At 29.8% G+C, this 19,301-nt stretch overlaps 2 protein-coding genes and 1 long non-coding RNA gene across 3 annotated transcripts; all 3 read left to right on the plus strand.

Moving 5' to 3' along the window:
* Positions 1-2,028: 2,028 nt before the first annotated feature.
* On the plus strand, positions 2,029-8,722 carry LOC139817705 (uncharacterized). The gene is made up of 8 exons (XM_071785973.1): positions 2,029-2,150; positions 2,817-3,010; positions 4,198-4,308; positions 5,391-5,559; positions 5,658-5,850; positions 6,010-6,195; positions 6,290-6,499; positions 6,596-8,722. The coding sequence occupies exons 1-7, from the start codon at positions 2,145-2,147 to the stop codon at positions 6,457-6,459; spliced, it is 1,029 nt and encodes a 342-aa protein (XP_071642074.1). The 5' UTR covers positions 2,029-2,144; the 3' UTR covers positions 6,460-6,499; positions 6,596-8,722.
* Positions 8,723-9,870: 1,148 nt separating this feature from the next.
* Positions 9,871-13,852, plus strand: LOC139818166 (uncharacterized). The gene is made up of 4 exons (XR_011733403.1): positions 9,871-10,002; positions 10,310-10,432; positions 11,527-11,673; positions 13,497-13,852. It is a non-coding gene; the product is annotated as an uncharacterized lncRNA (long non-coding RNA).
* A 1,983-nt stretch (positions 13,853-15,835) lies between these two features.
* LOC139818300 (uncharacterized) lies at positions 15,836-18,686 on the plus strand. The gene is made up of 2 exons (XM_071786918.1): positions 15,836-18,481; positions 18,675-18,686. Exons 1-2 carry the CDS (start codon positions 15,836-15,838, stop codon positions 18,684-18,686), a joined length of 2,658 nt encoding a protein of 885 aa, XP_071643019.1.
* Positions 18,687-19,301: the final 615 nt, after the last annotated feature.

Below are 19,301 nucleotides of genomic sequence, written 5' to 3' on the forward strand. Positions count from 1 at the left end.
AATGTAAAATTTTCCTTATTTTAGATATATCGATGAATTTAATGTTCGAGATTAAATGAAACTGGCTATTGGTGCTTATAATACAAATATTCAACAAGCGTAGAAAGTTGAAGATATTACAAATATAGAGTTCGAAGAAAATTCATGTACATTTAAGATATATGGAGAGGTAATAATAAAAATTATTATCGTTTCAAGAATATTGAGCATTTCACAATTTAATGTTTATATTAAATACATATTTTATATTAATTTATGAAACAGAGTACATATGATAGTTACATGTCCATAAGTGTGTTCTGTTTCACGTATGATGCGCATAATACATCATTTATCCATGTTTAATATTCGGTAAACAATTAGGTATTATTATTAATATAAAAAAGTGTACAAATTAGAAATTTGCATATTGCTTTCTCACTATTTTAAAATGTTTAAATTAGAAATTTATACATTGCATCATCATTTTATTTCACTCACTTATAAAGCTCTTCTATTGAGGAAGCTTATATTTTATTTGATACATAATTATTAATATTTATTAATTTGACTTCTTCATAAAGGAAGCTTTATGAGTAAAATAAAATGATGAAGCAATGTGCAAATTTTTAATTTGTACACTTTAAAATTGTGAGAAAGCAATATGTAAATTTATAATTTGCAAACTTTTTTATTATATTGACAATTTTTTCTAATTTTATTATATTCTTCAGTCTTTTTTATCTCTATTTCATATATACTGCTTATTGCATATTCATTATTTTTTTAGCTCCTTACGATTCGGAATGTTTGATTTGCGTGAGTCCTCTTGCCTCTTACGATTCGGAGATGAATGTGCCCAAGCCTTTAATCTTGGCCGTGTCGAGCTCGTCAGAGTATTAGGAATCGGTGCCACATGACAGAAGAAGAAATCAATTGTAATGCCATATGAAGAAAATATCGCGTCAAAATGAAAACCGCTTTGATGGTAACTGAAAAACCTTCTTTGGCAGCATCCCTGGCCAATATATTGAGTAATGGACGATGTAATATCAAAAAACGTATGTTGATAACTTAAATTGTTTCCTTCTTTAGCTTCCTCTTTCCTTCTTCATCATTTCTATAATAATAATTTTTTTCTACGAATATCTTTAGGACTGAATGGCTTTTGTTCCGTCCACGAATGGGTAGGTCAATTTAGATCCGAGACTGTAAATTTTAAAATGACCTCTGTATGTGAACACGTTATGACAGTAGACTTTATTGGAAAATACAACAACTGAGACAAAGTAGATCTGGTAAGATTAGATATATTGGAGTTTTGTTTTTTATTATGTACAGAATAACTGAATTTTTTTAAATGTATATCTCAGGCTGAATTGTTCTCCTGTTCAACTGAGAAGAAAGAAGCGGTACCGAAACTGAAAATACCATACTTTTTGGCCAAAGAAGGAGCGCATTGTGATTATTTAGTATTATGGTTAGATTGCGACAAGGAAGGTGAAAATATTTGCTTTGAAGTTATAAATGCAGTGCAGCAAGGTATGCACAGAAAATTACATATAAATGTAAGTTGCTTGTACACATCATATTTGTAGATATTGAAGCTATTGATTCTTTTTATTGTTTTACGATCACTGATTACAGTTTAAATATATTTTTATTAAACAGCTTTCTTTTTAATAGGATATATGGCAAAGTACGATTCTTTGCTATTACGGAGAAAGATATAAAATCTGCTTTGGCTAATCTGATAAAGCCCAATGAAAATGAAGCCAAAAGCGTTGATGCGCGTCAGGAGTTAGATTTACAAATAAGCTGTACATTTACGAGATACCAAACTAAATTTTTTCAAGTATAGAACAACTCTTTGCATTGTGTCGCGTTATGAAATTTGAATATCAGGATATGAATAAGTTACTATACTTTTAGGGTAAATATCCTCGAACGGAGACAACATCGTGTCCTGAAAATTTTGATCTGCTGTAAGATTGTTTCAGATTAATTACACACGCACGACAGTTACACATGTACGTATGATGCTCGTGTCACACGGTACTTGATATTTGTGTATTACAATCATTTTAGATAGAATAGCTCAGAATGGGGCGAGAAAGTTCGCAAAATAATAGCGGCTGGAATAAATAGGCCAAAGAAAGGCCATCATGCGGGTGATTGTCCGATTATATAACCCGATAATTCACACACACACACGCATACACACACACACACACACACACACACACACACACACACACACACACACACACACACACACACACACACACACATATATATATATATATATATATATATATATACATACATATACATACATATATATTTATATGGAAGCACTCGTAAATCTTACATGAACTACTTGGGCCAGTTTCTTTAAATTGTAATTTAAAACATAATTTATTTTGTTCATATAATAAATATATACAAATAATTGATTCATCATAGAGGAACCTTTCTGAACAAAATTAAATGTTAATTTCTTAATATGCAAATTTATAATTAGCATTCTACATTTACGCTTTAAAACTATGAGAAAGTAATGTTCAAATTTCTAATTTGAACACTTTAAAACTATGAGGAAGCAATGTGCAAGTTTCTACTTGCACACTTTTATTTTATATGTTATTATTTTGCGATTGATATTTTTTTATCACCCTTTGTATTCGCCATGGGTAGCGACTGTTGCGCGTCCCTAGCGGCCCTAGCGGAAATCGCATCGATGCACGACTTGGAAGGTTCTGCTCGGGACGCGCTAGGGACGCGCAACAGTCGCTACTCATGACGAATTATAAAGAAATGATTTTCTTATGTTACAGTGTTTCCTTTTCCTTCTCAACGTAAAAACAAATGATAGTTTGTACATAACAACGAGAACTATTGAATGTGTATTGCGTGAAGAAGTGAGTCGTATAAAGAAGAAATTATTTAGAAAGAAAATGTCACAGTCAACACAGGGTGATAATTCTCGCAATACGATTTCTGTTACATTTGATGGTATAAATTCAGCTGGGTGAGTGCTACTTTCTTAATTTGATATATCTTATGAAAGCGATAAATTATTGAATAAAAAATTAGTCTTGGCTTCACGTGATTTACTTTTTTTTATACACAATCAAATTGCCGTAGTGCAAGCTGCAGTTATTAGCGCGTTTACTGGATAAAGAAAACTCTGTGTAGTTCATATTATTGAATATATTAATATACATATTTATAAAGTAATAAATTGTTTTTTTACTCTTAGAGATGTTTAGAAAAGTATTAATTAATAAATTTGTTTTAATTAATTAACTTTTTAACTGGCTATATTTTCTCATTTTATTTGAACGTGTGCATGTGCGTGGGCATGTGCGTGAGCATGAGCGTGTGTATGAGCGTGTTCGTAGACTTGTGTCGTGTGTGAGTGTTGGCGTGTGCGTGAGCGTGTATTTGCGTGAGTATGTGTGTGTACGTGGGCGTGTGTGCGTGGTCTTGTGCGTGAGCATGAAGGCCCGTCTACATATGTCGCAACACGCCAAACGTATTCATAGACGCAAATGCAAAGTGATGGGTCTCCGCACGTAGCATGTGTGCATTCGCAAACTTATATATGGCGGATTTGCGATTACGTGTATGCTGCGTGCGGAGAACCATCACTTTGCGTTTGCGTTTGCAAATGCGTTTGACGCGTTGCGACCTGTAGACGAACCTTGAGCGTGTGCGTGAGCGTGTTTACAAAGAGAAAGATGAGAGTGGTCATGCCCGCGTTTTGGCTGTACCCGAATCCTGTCGGTATGTGCATGTTTTTGTGGTTCTTTTCCGTGCTATGTCCACGATTTTTTTATTCTCTTTGGAAATAAAACCAAAAAATCTTGAATTTAACGGAAGAGAACCACAAAAACGTGCATATACTGACAGGATTCGGGTACGGCCAAAACGCGGGCATGACCACTCTCATTTTTCTCTTAAGGAGGGTCCACATTATTGAGCCAAACCGCGAGCCGAACTTTGCCACGAACCGATCATGCGTCCACATTATCGAGCCGGACTTTGTCGGCTTGACAATGTCGGTTCGCGGCGAAGTTCGGCCCGCGGTTTGGCTCGATAATGTGAACCCTCCTTTACGTATGCATGCGCGCTATGTGTTTGTATGTGTATATTTTTTATGTTTGTGGTTCTAATTTCTGCAATTTTTAAGACATTGATATAATTTTTTTACAGGTCTTCTAATAAACAAGAAGTTTCTATTTTAAATAGAAACAATGAAATAGAATTAATTTCTTTTGCTTCAGATGAGATGTTGGAAACAATCCAATTAGAAGATTCCACTGTGTAATTTTTCTTTTTTAACATTAATACATACATATGCGCGTACAAGTATATATATATTAGAGTGTGTCATTTTGGGGCAACTTTTTTTTTTATTTCATAAATAGCATATATACTTCCAGGAAAGTAAAGTAAAATACCTGTTAAATTTTTAGCCCTTAATATTAATATTAACAGGTCGCTCATCGCGATTTTTTATTTTTTATTTAGTAAGATAGAAAAAATTTTATAACTATTTAACAAACAGTAATACAGCATTGCGCCACATAGATTTTCTGTAGTAAATTTACCGTTCTACAAAAAAGATCTTTTATCATTTTTTCATAAATTCAACCGTTTAAAAGATATTCAAAGTTAAAGTTTGATAAATTTTATAAAACTTGTTTTCGCTTCTTATGAATTTTGTATCATATCGACTATCAAAAATTATGAAATACTCAATACATATTTTTGTAGAAAATTTAAAGATCTACAAAAAAAGGTGTTTTATGTTTTTTTTTATAAATATAACCATTTAGACGATATTAAGGTTTATACTTTGAACTTTAATCCTTAATATCGTCTAAATAAGGGTTATATTTATGAAAAAAATATAAGAGACCTTTTTTGTAGATCGTTAAATTTTCTACAAAAATATGTATTGATTATTTCATAATTTTTGATAGTCGATATGATACAACATTCATAAGAAGCAAAAACATGTTTTGTAAAATTTATCAAACTTTAACTTTGAATATCTTTTGAACGGTTGAATTTATGAAAAAATGATAAGAGATCTTTTTTGTAGAGCGGTAAATTTACTACAGAAAATTTATGTGGCGCAATGCTGTATTACTGTTTGTTAGATAGTTATAAAATTTTTTCTATCTTACTAAATAAAAAATAAAAAATTGCGATGAGCGACCTGTTAATATTAATATTAAGGACTAAAAATTTAACAGGTATTTTATTTTACCTTCCTGGAAGTATATATGCTATTCGTGAAATGAAAAAAAAAGTTGCCCCAAAATGACACGCTATAATATATATATATATATATATATATATTGATAATACAGATTTTTTTAAATTTTGAAATTTTTTAGAGAGATTGTTGGTTTTATTGATGAAATTGATGGACCCAAACTTCTAGATAAAGCTCAAAATTACCAATTGCTAAAATTTATAGTAAACAATAACAGTCGTCACCGTATACAAGTGGTAGTACAGAACAAGGAAATAGAACGCATAAAACATCATATCAAACCGAACATTGTAATAAATTTATTATATAATATTTGTTTTGTATGTATAAATGTATAAATATATGTATATTATATGTATATCTATATATATTTTTCTTTTTTGTAAAGATTGTTCATATTGACGGAGCAAAAGCAAAGAAGACGATATTCCCAGAATTTAATCAAGGGACTCTTTCTTATGAACTCATAATTCGCTCTAATACTATCATTAATAATTTGGGTACTTTCGATTTAAAAACTGCGATAAAACCACAATTAGTAAATTTATCAGACGTTTTTCAACATTTAAATTATTGCATTCGTAAGTATTTATATGTTATTAATGTTTTTTCTTTTGCTTATGAAACATATGTGAAATTATATTTGTAAGTTCATATATAGAAATATTTTATGTGTTTTATGTTCATACGTATATATGTATATGTTAAAAAAAAATTAATTTGTTTAAAATATTTTTCAGTTGTACGAGGATATATTAAAACCAGTTTAAATATATTTTCAAATATTTTCAAAACTATTGGTAGTGGTTCTATTACAGACGGTAAATATAAACTGGAAATTCAAATTACCGATTATAAGCCTGAGGATAACATCGATTTTGAAAAAGGACAAAAGGTCGAAATAAAAGGATTCGTCAAAATGTCAAGTAAGTTATGTATAAAATTTTATAACTTGATTTTTTATATTAAATTATCTATTATTGTATTATACTGTAATTAATATTATGAGTTTGTTTTCAGATGATATTTTCTATCTGGATGTGCAAAAAACGTCTGATATCAAATTAATTGGAAATGAAACATTATCGTTTGCTCAGCTGTTGCAAGGCACAAAACCGATTATGAAGAGATCTATGTTTGACGACATGTTAGGTCCATTGAACATCCGTATACAAGTTGCTCGCATCTAATTTCTAATATTAAAAAAGTCAATATGTACATTCAACTTATGTAAGTTTTATAGTATTTAATAATTATTACCGTAATAGTACATAATATTAATGTAATTCTGATAAATTGTTTATTAATTAGTAAATATTTTTTCAGCAGGTTCCAGAATTATATTATTTATAAAGGCCAAAGAGAACATCGGTCTCGTCCTCCTTGTATGCAGCAGAGCAATAAACCTAAAGAAACTTTGGTTAACGATACAGTGGTTGAGCAACTACGTTGCGTTGTCGTCAATCGCCAATCGCTACTAACGTTGCTACGTTACATCTGATGAGAACTATTAATTCCCAACACGTAACATAATACATACCGACACAAGGACTACGCGATTATGGAACGCGATATGATTAGTTTACGCTCATTGTTAAGACTGTTTGCTACCGACATAAGAATACAGTAGGTTGTTTAAGAAATCGTCATTCTCTTTAAACATATTTAAAGGCACAATATTAATATTTATGCATGATTTAGTTTAATGATGGTAATTACATTGTCTATGATACATGCTTGATATATGGATACATTTATTGGGATATCGAGGAGTAGCATTTGATAAGAAGGATTCCCTGATTGTGAAATTGTGCCTTATTTTTATAGTAAGTTTCTAACTTATGTGGCAGTGTTTTGGATGTATCGTATGGTATATACCTTAGTCACTCGTTTACGTTTAATGTTCCAATATTAGACTGGATAACGCGCGGCTCATATGTTAATTAGCGCTCTGGATAGGTTTTTCATCTAGATATGTCGCTCAGTACTTACATAATATATATAATTTGGTATTTGCAGTGTGATGTTCTGATATCGTTTCGATATCAAATTTATTTAATTTAGTTTAATAGAGTTTGAATCTGATGGGCAAATTATTCAACATATTTTTTACGATTGTTATAAGGAAGATTTCTATATACTTGAAGAAGAATACAATCTTTACGATTACAGCCGGGCTAAACCTCCGTATTGAGGAAAAATATGTATTGTTTGATATTTTATCACTTTATTACTTGATTTGATAATCTGATCGATTACTTTGATTCCCTCCGAGAAACTGAAGATGTTCGCCAAGGACGTAGAAATTAATATTGGTGTGGTGTTGAAAAAACTTTCTGAGATAATTGCAGCTTGTGGTAAATAACGCACGGACAGACGCTAGCAAATAGAGCTCTTGCACGAGCTACAATTGATAGTCAATGCTCATACTCTTGGCCCGGCTGTAATCGTAAAGATTGTATTCTTCTTCGACTATATAGAAATCCTCCTTATAATTATTTTCAATGGTTAACCACTGAAAATAATTATAAGGAGGATTTCTATATTTTTCTTATTTAATTAGTGAACGTGCTTTCTTCTTTTCCACGAATATAATATAACTTTAAATTTTTATATATGTAAGAATTTATATACAAATGAATATTAATATGTTAGTTATCGCCCTGGATAGGTTTTGTCGCTCAGTACTTACATAATATATATAATTTGTTATTCGCAGTATGATGTTCTAATATCGTTTCGATATCAAGTTTATTTAATTTAGCTTAATAAAGTTTTAATTCGATGGGCAAATTATTCAACATATTTTTTGCGATTGTTTCGTATTGAGGAAAAATATGTATTGTTTAATATTTTATCATTTTATTATTTGACCAGTATATCTCGACCCGGATCTCGGATAATCTGGTCGATTACTTTGATACGCACTATCGGAGATGATTATAAAAACCGAAAAACGAATACGATATAACTAACAATAAGATGAAACTCGATGCGGTACAAGGAAAATTTTTTGTTGTTATTGTAACAATGATAGGCGACAGCTCCAAAAAATTCTGGTTCAAAAATGTTTATAATATGTTTTTTTTATTTACTTAAGAAAATTGAGTTTTTGATTTATAATTATTAGTAGAGTTATTTAACGACACAAGATTTTTACGTTTTAAAGCTATGTTGATTAATAACATCATGATGATGGCGAAAATGACTTGTTCGAAACTAATCAGACGTGTCTTATGAACTTTGCACAAACATATAGCGGCTAATGTAATGTATCGATAACTAACAAAACAACTGTCATCTTATCTGAATATTCTTATGGCAATCGAAAAACTAAGATATTCCCCAACTTGCTTATTTCAGATACATTTGTATTGATTGTAATTCGTGCATAATTTAAGAAGAAAATTCTGTACATAAACTAGCAATTGATACGATAAACTTTTCCTAAATGATACAATATATTTTACTTTTTTGTAAAATTGTAGGAATAGTATTTCTTTTCTCCCCTTCTCTCTTCCTCTGTCTCCCTCGCTTACTTAATAATTACGCGCGCGAAGGTATACTCAAGTAGTTAGATTGAATTATTTTAATTAAACTTGTTCAATTTTACATTCTATTTGATTAAATCTGATTAATTTAATAAATAAAATTTGCATGTTAATAAAAGAGTGTTATTAATTAAAGAAAACATTTGTACATACAACACGTGTGTAATAATCTTTTTTTTGTTTAGTAAAAATATTGAATAAGATTATTTTTGCACGTATATATATATATACACACACATACATACATACACATATACGCGCGCGTGCGTGCGTGTGTGCGTGCGTGCGTGTGTGTGTGTGTGTGGGGGGGGGGGGGGAATAATCAACCCTGTCCATAATTCCATTGAGCCCGCAGCTTCACGTAACCTCTGTATGAGGGTGCGGTCATATATGGAGGATTCACACTGCGTCCGATGTTCGACGTACGACGATCCGACATCCAATAGGAAATTTTTGTCTCTAATAATAAATTCTGTTATTGGATGTCGGATCGTCGTACGTCGAACATCGGACGCAATGTGAATCCTCCATTAGACTGATATTTTCTGAGTAACGCGTATCACGTAACTAATCAGAAGCATGAATATACGTAACCAAAAATGCGAAACGCTTTTAATTGGTTACGCGGTTACGTGGAAAATACATGCCATATTACTCCAGCTTGGTACTACGTTTATGCGAGCGTTACTTCTGTAGTAACTTACGATAATTTACTCGTTTACGCGGAGTAAATTATCGTAAGTTACTACGAAATCCCGTTTACGTGAAGAAATTATCGTAAGTTACTACAAAAGTAACGCTCGCGTAAATGTAGTATCATACTAAGGTACGTTTACGTGAGCGTTACTTCTGTAGTAACTTATGGTAATTCACCCGTTTACACGGAGTAAATTATCGTAAGTTACTATAAAATTCCGTTTACGCGAAGAAATTATCGTAAATTACTACAGTAACGCTTGCGTAAACGTAGTATGTGACACGGATTGACACAAAATGCTGCGGGCACAACATTCTTGATTGTGATTGGTGGCGCGATCAGCCAATCAGCAAGCACGAGCCCCAGTGGCGCTTTTCTTATTATTTAGAACTCTACATATGATTCGCACTCTACTTATTCTTATATCTCTATGAGTTTAAAACTACGGCGGCTTTCATATAATGTGACAGCTCTCATCACACGAGGTTAGTATATCTAATGTTTATTACTTATTTAAGTAATTATATAGAATATGGGCCTGAACGCGAATATAGATAAAATTATTTATACAATACATTATGTATATTTTATATTTTTATATTTTAAAAAAATGTAATTGCGTAGTTTTTTACTATACATATATATATATATATTATATATATATATATATATATATATATATATATATATATAGAGAAGAGTTGGATATTACCGCGCGGTTGACAATTCCGCGCCACTGTTTAACTCAATAACTATTTGTATTACGCGTCTACAATTATCTTAATATCATAGACTAACACGGAATACCCCCCGCAAATGCGCTGTCAGTTCGTTCCGGCCGTCCATGTGAAGACATTGCACTCTGCAAGATTTGCTGCTTATTCACTGTAATTTTGCTGGTAGTTTCGATAAGAGGTGAGTAATATAATATTTACATTACAGAATTAAATTTGACGCATTTGATAGGCTAAAACACTATAAAATTAGGTTCCAAAATGATTTTAGGAATACGCGTTTCTTTTCTATATATTTTAAGATTGTACAGTGAAATAATTGAGTTTGATAATTTCGCGCCCAAAGTTGAAATTTTGAGACTGATTGAATTTTGGAGACTGATAAGATTTTAAAGTTGTTTTTGCAATTCATAGACAATAGATATAACGATAACTGTGTGTTAAGAGTTACCAAGACTTTTTAGTTTACAATGTAAGGTGCTTACAGAAAAGATCGTTGCTAAGTTTTGATTTGAAATAATTGTTAACACATTCACTTATTTTTATATGTAGGTATATCTACTAGACGATATTAATGCATAAATATAAAAAAAAAAACATTTTGTTATTGTGTTCTACTTCATGTCACTGGCTGAAGCCAGAGTAATTTTTATAGGCACGATATTATCAGACCAGTTCGGTAATACCACGTTTTTTCATTTTTTGGAAAATTGTTAATATTTTAGTTTGTGTTTAACTTTGAAGATTATTACTATTATATATGGATAGCCAAATAAATTACCTATTTAAAACTGCACATTTTGTTTTTTTGAAACATTTCTAAGCTTAGATATACGTTTCAATTCTTAGGGGTTCGGTAATATCCAACTCTCCCCTATATAAATACAAAGCAAATAAAACGATAACGAAATTATTACTAGAAATTACGAAATAGGTCCATAAATCAAGGATAACAACAAATATAACAATAATATAATTATTCTTTGCTTATATTATAAATTAATTTTGAAAATTTTAATTTTTATAGAACAAGCTCAAATCAAAGTAACTAAAATGACTAACAAGATTATATAGTGAAGCAAAAACTTGGCGTGCTTTATTAAAACGTGATAGTTCAATATTTTATATTGTATATGTATATTGGAAGTTATTTGCATGTATTAATAAAAAAATTTATTTAGCATATTTGTAAAAACATATTTACAGAAATGAAATTAGTATGTAATCTAAGTATATTAAATATTTATTTAGCCATTATTTTGGGTGTGTTTGCAGTGTAGCTGTGCACCACTGTGCACCGTCACCGCGCGCCCAACAGGGATAGGATAGCGTATCTTTTCACGGGCGTAAGTGCGAGGAGGTGGCGAGAGCAGAGCGGCCTAGAGGGAGCGAGAAAGCGGAAAGATTCCGAGAAAGGAAAAAGTAATTATCTTTTCTTCGCCAATAAATGTTAAAAATAACATGTTTAGTATAACGCTCTCCCCTCAGATTTTCTTGAAATTTGGTAAAATAATTTAGTTTTGTGTGTAAAATACATTCTGAGAAGGAAAATCGTCGCTCATGTCTCGTTTTTTTTTATTTAATTTCAAAATTTTATGATGTCGGTAAGCAAAATGATAATTTACGTTTTTAAAATACTGCGCAACTTTATTTGTTACTATATTCACAAATTAAGTTGTTTGGTAAGTAGCAAAATGATAATTTACGTTTTTAAAATACTGCGCAACTTTATTTGTTACTATATTCACAAATTAAGTTGTTCGCATACTCATTAAATTTTATAGTTGTGAAATATTGTACATGCTCAATATGGCAATATTGCTGCAATATATCCTGTTGTTAAGATATAATTTACACTATAAAATAACGCTAGATATTTTTAAAAAAACATTGAGTAAATCAAATTGTGTTATCATAATGTAGTAACTTTGATATATATTAATCAACGTAATTATAATAGTCAAATTTTTCTTATATAACACTAAATAATTATCATTTAAAAATTTACTCCCATTTTTCTTTATAATACATATACATTAATATTAAAACACATATATATGTACGTTTATGAAGATAATTATTTAAAACATCTATTTATCAAATGTATGGTATGTCCATTTATAAAAAAGGCGTGTGTTACCTGAGTGAATTTCGTTTGTATCGTAAAATTGAAGCCTCTTTTCCGCGATGCCGATTGGCTATCTCGATTGATTGCCGCGCCGCGTAGCTTGCTTCATCCCGTGAGGGACTGTCATCGCGGAGTGTGGCGAGTTTCGTGCGTGTATAGTGCGTCGTGTGCACGGTCGTGGTCGTGTGTGTCATGATGTGACAGCTCGCGTCGTGTCGCGAGGTTAATCGTCTCGCGATTATTATATAATAGCATAATGTTAAAGCTAAATGGCGCGCGCGAAGCGCGCGCGTCTGTAGTGTCTAGTATAAATAAAATTGAAATGGTTTTCATATTTTTATAATTTATATTATTTAATCTACAAACAAAATAAATATAAACATTTTTATCTAATAACCTTAAAATAAGTATTTGAATAATTATTTTTATGAAGTATGTATTACATATATGTGATATGTATATATCTTAATATTTTTACATTAAAATAATTTAGAAAACATAAATTGTTAAAAATAAAAATATACTTTGGTATATATAAAAACATTTTATTTATTTTATGATTATGTTATATTTTTATAATTATTCAAAAATTAAAATATAAAAAATATTCTAAGATATACAAAAATTATTTTGTTTATAACTTGCCTATACGGCATGGACTTCATTTTTGAATATGTTTTAACTTTAGAAAAGGATTTTTAAATATATAAAGCTAATAAAAAAATTAGTATGAACAAATAAATATCGATATTATAGACGGTTTTAGGATCCCCTTAAGCGAAGCCAGCTTAAAATCGGTCGAAATGTATATTTTGTGTTGAGCTCTATTTTAAAACATTATGAACACATTATCCGTGAAAATTCGAAATAAAATTTTTGACCCAAAACAAAGCTTACTTTAAAATAAAGCTCCCTCTATGAGGGAACAAAAATATTAAAATTAGTGAAATAATCATAACGTCTTTGAAATAATCATAATCTCTTTGTGAGTCATAAATTTTTATATTCTTAATTTTATTTTTTTTAATATAAAAAAAGGTAGAAATATAATATCTATATTTTATGTACTTATAATATTTTATGAAAAATTATTAATATATATTTTTTTATTTTTCAGCTACAGGAAGCTTTTGAGCTTCTTCGTCAAGATATTTTCGAAGGTGTAACTTCTCTACTCAGACAATATATAAGTATACTCAAGATTTAAGGAAAGGTATATCTTTTAATTTTTAAGCAAATGTGTATTAAAGATTGCTTATTTATTATATTATTTTAATTAAAAAATTGAAATTTAATTTAACTAAAATTAAAATTAAAATTTAACTAAAATTAAAATTGAATTTTTGAATTATAATTGACTTTGATTTGAATTAAAAAGCTAGCTTAGATTTAAATTAAAATTAGTCTTGATAAATTGAAATTATTAGTTCAATATTACGTACATAATTAAATAATAATTTAATTTATTATACTAAAAAACAAGTCATAATTTTTAATTAAATTGAACTAATTTATATATTTTTATAATTAGATTTGATTAGAACGTTAAACTTTAATTAAAATTAATTTGAGTTAGATTTTAACTTGAATTGAAATTGAATTGACTTAAATTGAAATTGGTTTTAACTTGGATTAATATTTGTTTAGACTTAAATTAAAATTGATTTTGGTTTGGACTGAAATTGGCTTTAATTGGATTGAAATTGGCTTTTACTTGGATTGAAACTGGCTTTAACTTGGATTGGAATTGGCTTTGATTGGATTGAAATTGACTTTGATTTGGATTGAAATTGGCTTTGACTTGGATTGAAATTGACTTTGACTTGAATTAAAATTGGCTTTGACTTGGATTAAAATTAGCTTTAATTAGATTGAAATTGGTTTTGACTTGGATTGAAATTGGCTTTAACTTGAATTAAAATTAGCTTTGACTTGAATTAAAATTAATTTTAATTTAAATCAAAATTTACTTTAACTTAAATTTACTTTAACTTGAATTAATATTTACATTGGTTTGAATTGAAATTAGTTTTGACTTAAATTAAAATTGACTTTAACTTGAATTAAAATCAGCTTTATAACTTAAATTAAAAGTAACTTTAAATTAAATTAAAGTTGATTTTAAAAATATATTTTTATAAATTAATGTTTATATATTTAAAAGCAATATTTTTGTAATTTTTAATTAAATAAAATTTATTTTTTTACAAAGCGTATTAAAAAAGTTACCAGTATTATTTTTTCTTAACTTAATTAAACTAATAATAATCATGCCTCGAAAAAAAGTAATTCGAACAGTTGAAGAAGAAGAAGAATTTCAACGTAATAAACGAGAAAGAAAAGCACAATCTCAGGCTAATAGGCGGGAAGCAAAGCGAATAAGAATTAATGAAAACTGTCAATCTTTTTCAAATATTAGTGAGATTTGTTCAAATATAACACAACCTTCTACAAGCTTTTCGAAAAATATAGTAATAGATTATCATACTTCTATTTCATCTATGAAAGTAGTATATCCAACAACTGAAACAGTTACTACTGCATTGCAAGCAATTAGTACATCAACAATTACAAATTTTCCTATAATAAGAAATAGTAATGATGTTACTGCGATAAATGATAGTATGAAATTGTTTAATGTTAATGATAATATTGAAATAACTCAGAATACTTGTAACTTAACTACTGAAGTTCTAAATAATAATATTATTTCCCCTATACCTAGCACATCAAATGAATTAATAAATTTAGATGATAATAACAGATTCGAAAATTTAGTTATTTTAAATAAAGTATCATTGCAAAATGTAACAAATGATAAAACAGTAAAACAAAAAACAATACATCCTAACGATAAACAGATAAGGTGGAATGAAAGAAATCGAGCTTTAAACAAGGGATACACAGATATTGATACATCTCACCTTACTCAATTAAAAAATGTCATAGAACACTACATAGGAGAAATGAATGCATATTGCGAACATTGCGGTGCAAAACATTTTAATTCCGAAAAAGTAGCTAATAAAGGTAATTCATTTAACGATTGTTGTAGTCATGGTTCTGTTAAGTTAGATCCTTTACCACAACCTCCATGTGAACTTTACAAACTGTTTACAAGAAATCATCCAAAATCAAACCATTTTTACAATCGTATTCGTGGTTATAATAATACATTTTCATTCGCATCGTTTAATGCAAATATATCAAATTTTAGTGTTAAAAAGACGTGGACCTTATTGTTTTAAAATTCAAGGACAAGTTTATTATCAAATTAATACTGCGTTATATCCTGCACCAAGTGAAATGCCAAGCTATGGTCAACTATTTATTGTAGATAACAATGAAGCAACAGAGTGTCGGTTACATCGAAATTCAAATCTTGATGAAGAAATTTTGCTTTTAATAGATAACATAATGCGTACAAATAATATATTTGCACAATCTTATCGAATGATGCACGAAGAAATTCAAGTACAACAGCAAACGTCTAATAATATACGTGAATTACAATTAGGATTTCTAACAAAAAGGGGAATTGATCGTGGCCGATACAATGTGCAAAAGGTAAATGAAGTTGCAGCTGTTTTTTCTACTACAGCAGATGGTGAAATTCCGGAAACTTACGTGACAATTTATAATAAATGTAACAAGACATTACAACAAGTCAGTACAATGAATCCAAATGTAGAACCATGGATTTATCCATTGTACTATCCGTACGGTACTCAAGGTTGGCATGGTAATTTACGACGCAAAGATAGTAATAAACGAATAAGTAGAGCTGCATACGTAAAATATCGAATAGCTATACGTGATAATTTTAATATTTTTGTCATGGGAAGACGATTATTTCAGCAGTGGCTTGTAGATAGTTATGTTAAAATTGAGAAGGACCGAATTAATTATTGTAAACAGAATCAAAAACAATTGCGAGTTGAGACTTATCAAGGATTGATTGATTATTTAGCACACGCTGCTAATAATAATGATGCTCACATTGGGAAGATGGTTATACTTCCATCAACATTTGTAGGTTCACCGCGTAATATGTTGCAACATTATCAAGATGCGATGGCTATTGTTCGAAAGTATGGAAAACCAGATATTTTTATTACTATGACTTGTAATCCAAATTGGCGCGAAATTAGAGAGAATTTACTTCCGGGTCAACAACCTGCAGATAGGCCAGATATATGTGCTCGTGTATTTAATATAAAGAAAGATTATTTGATTGACGTTATCGTTAGACAAAAATTTTTTGGTGAAGTTTTAGCATATGTTTACGTAATAGAATTTCAAAAACGTGGATTACCACACATACATTTGTTGATTACATTAAAACGAAACTGTAAAATATTAAATCCTGAAACAGTTGATAGATTTATCTCTGCAGAAATTCCTGATCCTAATGAAAATGAAAGTTTACACAATGTTGTTATGAAACATATGATTCATGGGCCATGTGGAGATTGGTGTCTAATAAATGATAAATGTTCGAAACATTTTCCAAAACCATTTCGACCTGAGACGACTATGGATGAAGATGGTTATCCGCAATATCGTCGAAGAAATAATGGATTGCTATATGAAAGACCTGGAAGATACGTTGTTGATAACCGATATGTTGTACCATACAATCCAACACTTTTACTTTTATTTAACAGCCACATTAATGTTGAAATAGTTACAAGCATACGATCTGTAAAATATTTGTATAAATATATTTATAAAGGTCATGACGCTGCATCCGTAATCATTGGAGAGAATATAGATAAAACAATAATTCATGACGAAATTCAAGATTTTATCGAAGCTCGTTATGTCGGGCCCGTGGAAGCATGTTGGCGCATTTTAAGCAAATCTTTGCAAGAAAAAAGTCACGCTATATTTCGTTTACCGGTTCATTTACCAAACGAACATAATGTAATAATCGATGAAAACGTTAATAATGATGCGATAAGATCTGCTGTAGAACGAGTAACAATGTTATTAGATTATTTTCAGTTAAATGCTCGAGATGAGGAAGCAAGACAATATCTATATAGTGATATTCCATCTCATTATGTATTTAAAAAAGTTACAATTAATGGCAGAACTGTTAATCGTTGGGAGAAACGTCAAAGATACTTTAATTGTATTGGTCGTATGTATTCCGTCAGTCCGTCTCAGATAGAATTGTTTCATTTACGTATACTTTTATTACATGTTAGAGGAGCTACGAGTTTTCAAGAATTAAAAACAGTTGATAATGAAATACATCAAACTTTTACCGCTGCATGTTTAGCATTAGGACTCATAGAAGATGATGAAGAATGGTATCGTGCGATGAACGAAGCGAAAATTTGGATGATGCCAAGACGACTTCGTAATTTATTCGTGCGAATTTTAATTCATTGTCAACCAATTGATCCAAAAAAATTATGGGATGAGTTTAAAAAAGATATGTCGGAAGATTATATAAGACGATTTGGGCTTATAATGGGAATAAAGAAAGCCTATAATTACATTATTAATTTACTTCAAATGGAAGGATCTAACATTATTAATTTTTCTGATATGGAACAAATAACAGAGGAACAAGAAATAAATGAAGAAGCACAGATTGAGGATATGTCAATAGGTATGCAACAATATAAACAATTAAACGTAGAACAAAAACAAATTGTTGATACTATATTAGAAGTAACAACAAGTAACAATAGTAATAATAGATGTTTCTATATCGACGGTCCAGGTGGTTCTGGTAAAACTTTTATTTATACAACTTTGTATTATTTACTTAAAAGTAAAGGAAACATAGTAAGTACAATGGCATTTACCGGAATTGCTGCGACATTACTTCCAAATGGAAAAACAATACACAAAGTTTTTGGATTACCTGTACCTCTTTTTGCCGATTCTACATCGAACATTAAAGTTCAGTCTAAAGAAGCTGAAAATTTAAAACTTGTGGATGTTTTTGTTGTAGATGAAGCTCCTATGGCACCACGTTATGTATTAGAAATAATGGATCGAACATTACGCGATATAATGCAAAACGACTTATATTTTGGTGGTAAAATTGTTCTTCTCGGTGGAGATTTTAGACAATTATTACCTGTAAAGAAAAGAGCTACGCGTAGTGAAATTATAAATTTATCGATAAAATTTAGTGTTTTATGGAAACAATTTAAAATATTTTCATTGACACAAAATATGAGAACTTTACCACAAGAAAAAGAATTTGCACAATTTTTACTAAATTTAGGTAACGGATCTTTAAATGATCACTCAGATAATGTTGATATTCCAGAAAAATGTATAGCAAACGCTAACTCAGATATGATAAAGGACATGTATGAAAACATTATAACACAAAGACGATATAAAACTATGGCTAATCATGTAATATTATCTTCAAGAAATGTCGATGTTGATGAAATAAATCAAAAAGTAATAAATTTGTTAGATGAAAAAACAGAGAGAGTTTATACAAGCGTAGATACTCTTGAAACCACTGGAGATAATGAAGATATACATGAAACAATTCCAATAGAATATATCAACTCTTTAAACCCGACGTGTCTTCCACCTCATGAATTACGTTTAAGGAAATACACTGTTGTCATGCTTATTAGAAATCTTAATATCAGTGAAGGTTTATGCAATGGTACCAGATTATTAGTTTTAGATTTAGCTAATAACTTATTACGTTGCGAAATTTTAACAGGTAATAAAGTTGGAGAAATAGTTTATCTCAATCGTATCACTTTATATTGTGAAAATATATATCCGTTTACTTTTAAAAGAAGACAATTTCCGGTGAAATTAGCATTTGCTATGACCATAAATAAATCACAAGGACAAACTTTCGACAAAATTGCAATAGATCTTCGAAAAGATGTATTCAGTCATGGACAACTGTATGTTGCGTTATCAA

The sequence above is a fragment of the Temnothorax longispinosus genome, chromosome 8 (assembly GCF_030848805.1).
Source record: "Temnothorax longispinosus isolate EJ_2023e chromosome 8, Tlon_JGU_v1, whole genome shotgun sequence".
NCBI lineage: Eukaryota > Metazoa > Arthropoda > Insecta > Hymenoptera > Formicidae > Temnothorax > Temnothorax longispinosus.

Coding starts and splice junctions, on each gene's coding strand:
- LOC139817705 (XM_071785973.1), top strand. Junction 3,011..4,197: donor GATGGTATAAATTCAGCTGG/GTGAGTGCTACT, acceptor ATTTTTTTACAG/GTCTTCTAATAAACAAGAAG. Junction 4,309..5,390: donor CAATTAGAAGATTCCACTGT/GTAATTTTTCTT, acceptor GAAATTTTTTAG/AGAGATTGTTGGTTTTATTG.
- LOC139818300 (XM_071786918.1), top strand. CDS start 15,836: ATGCACGAAGAAATTCAAGTACAACAGCAAACGTCTAATAATATACGT.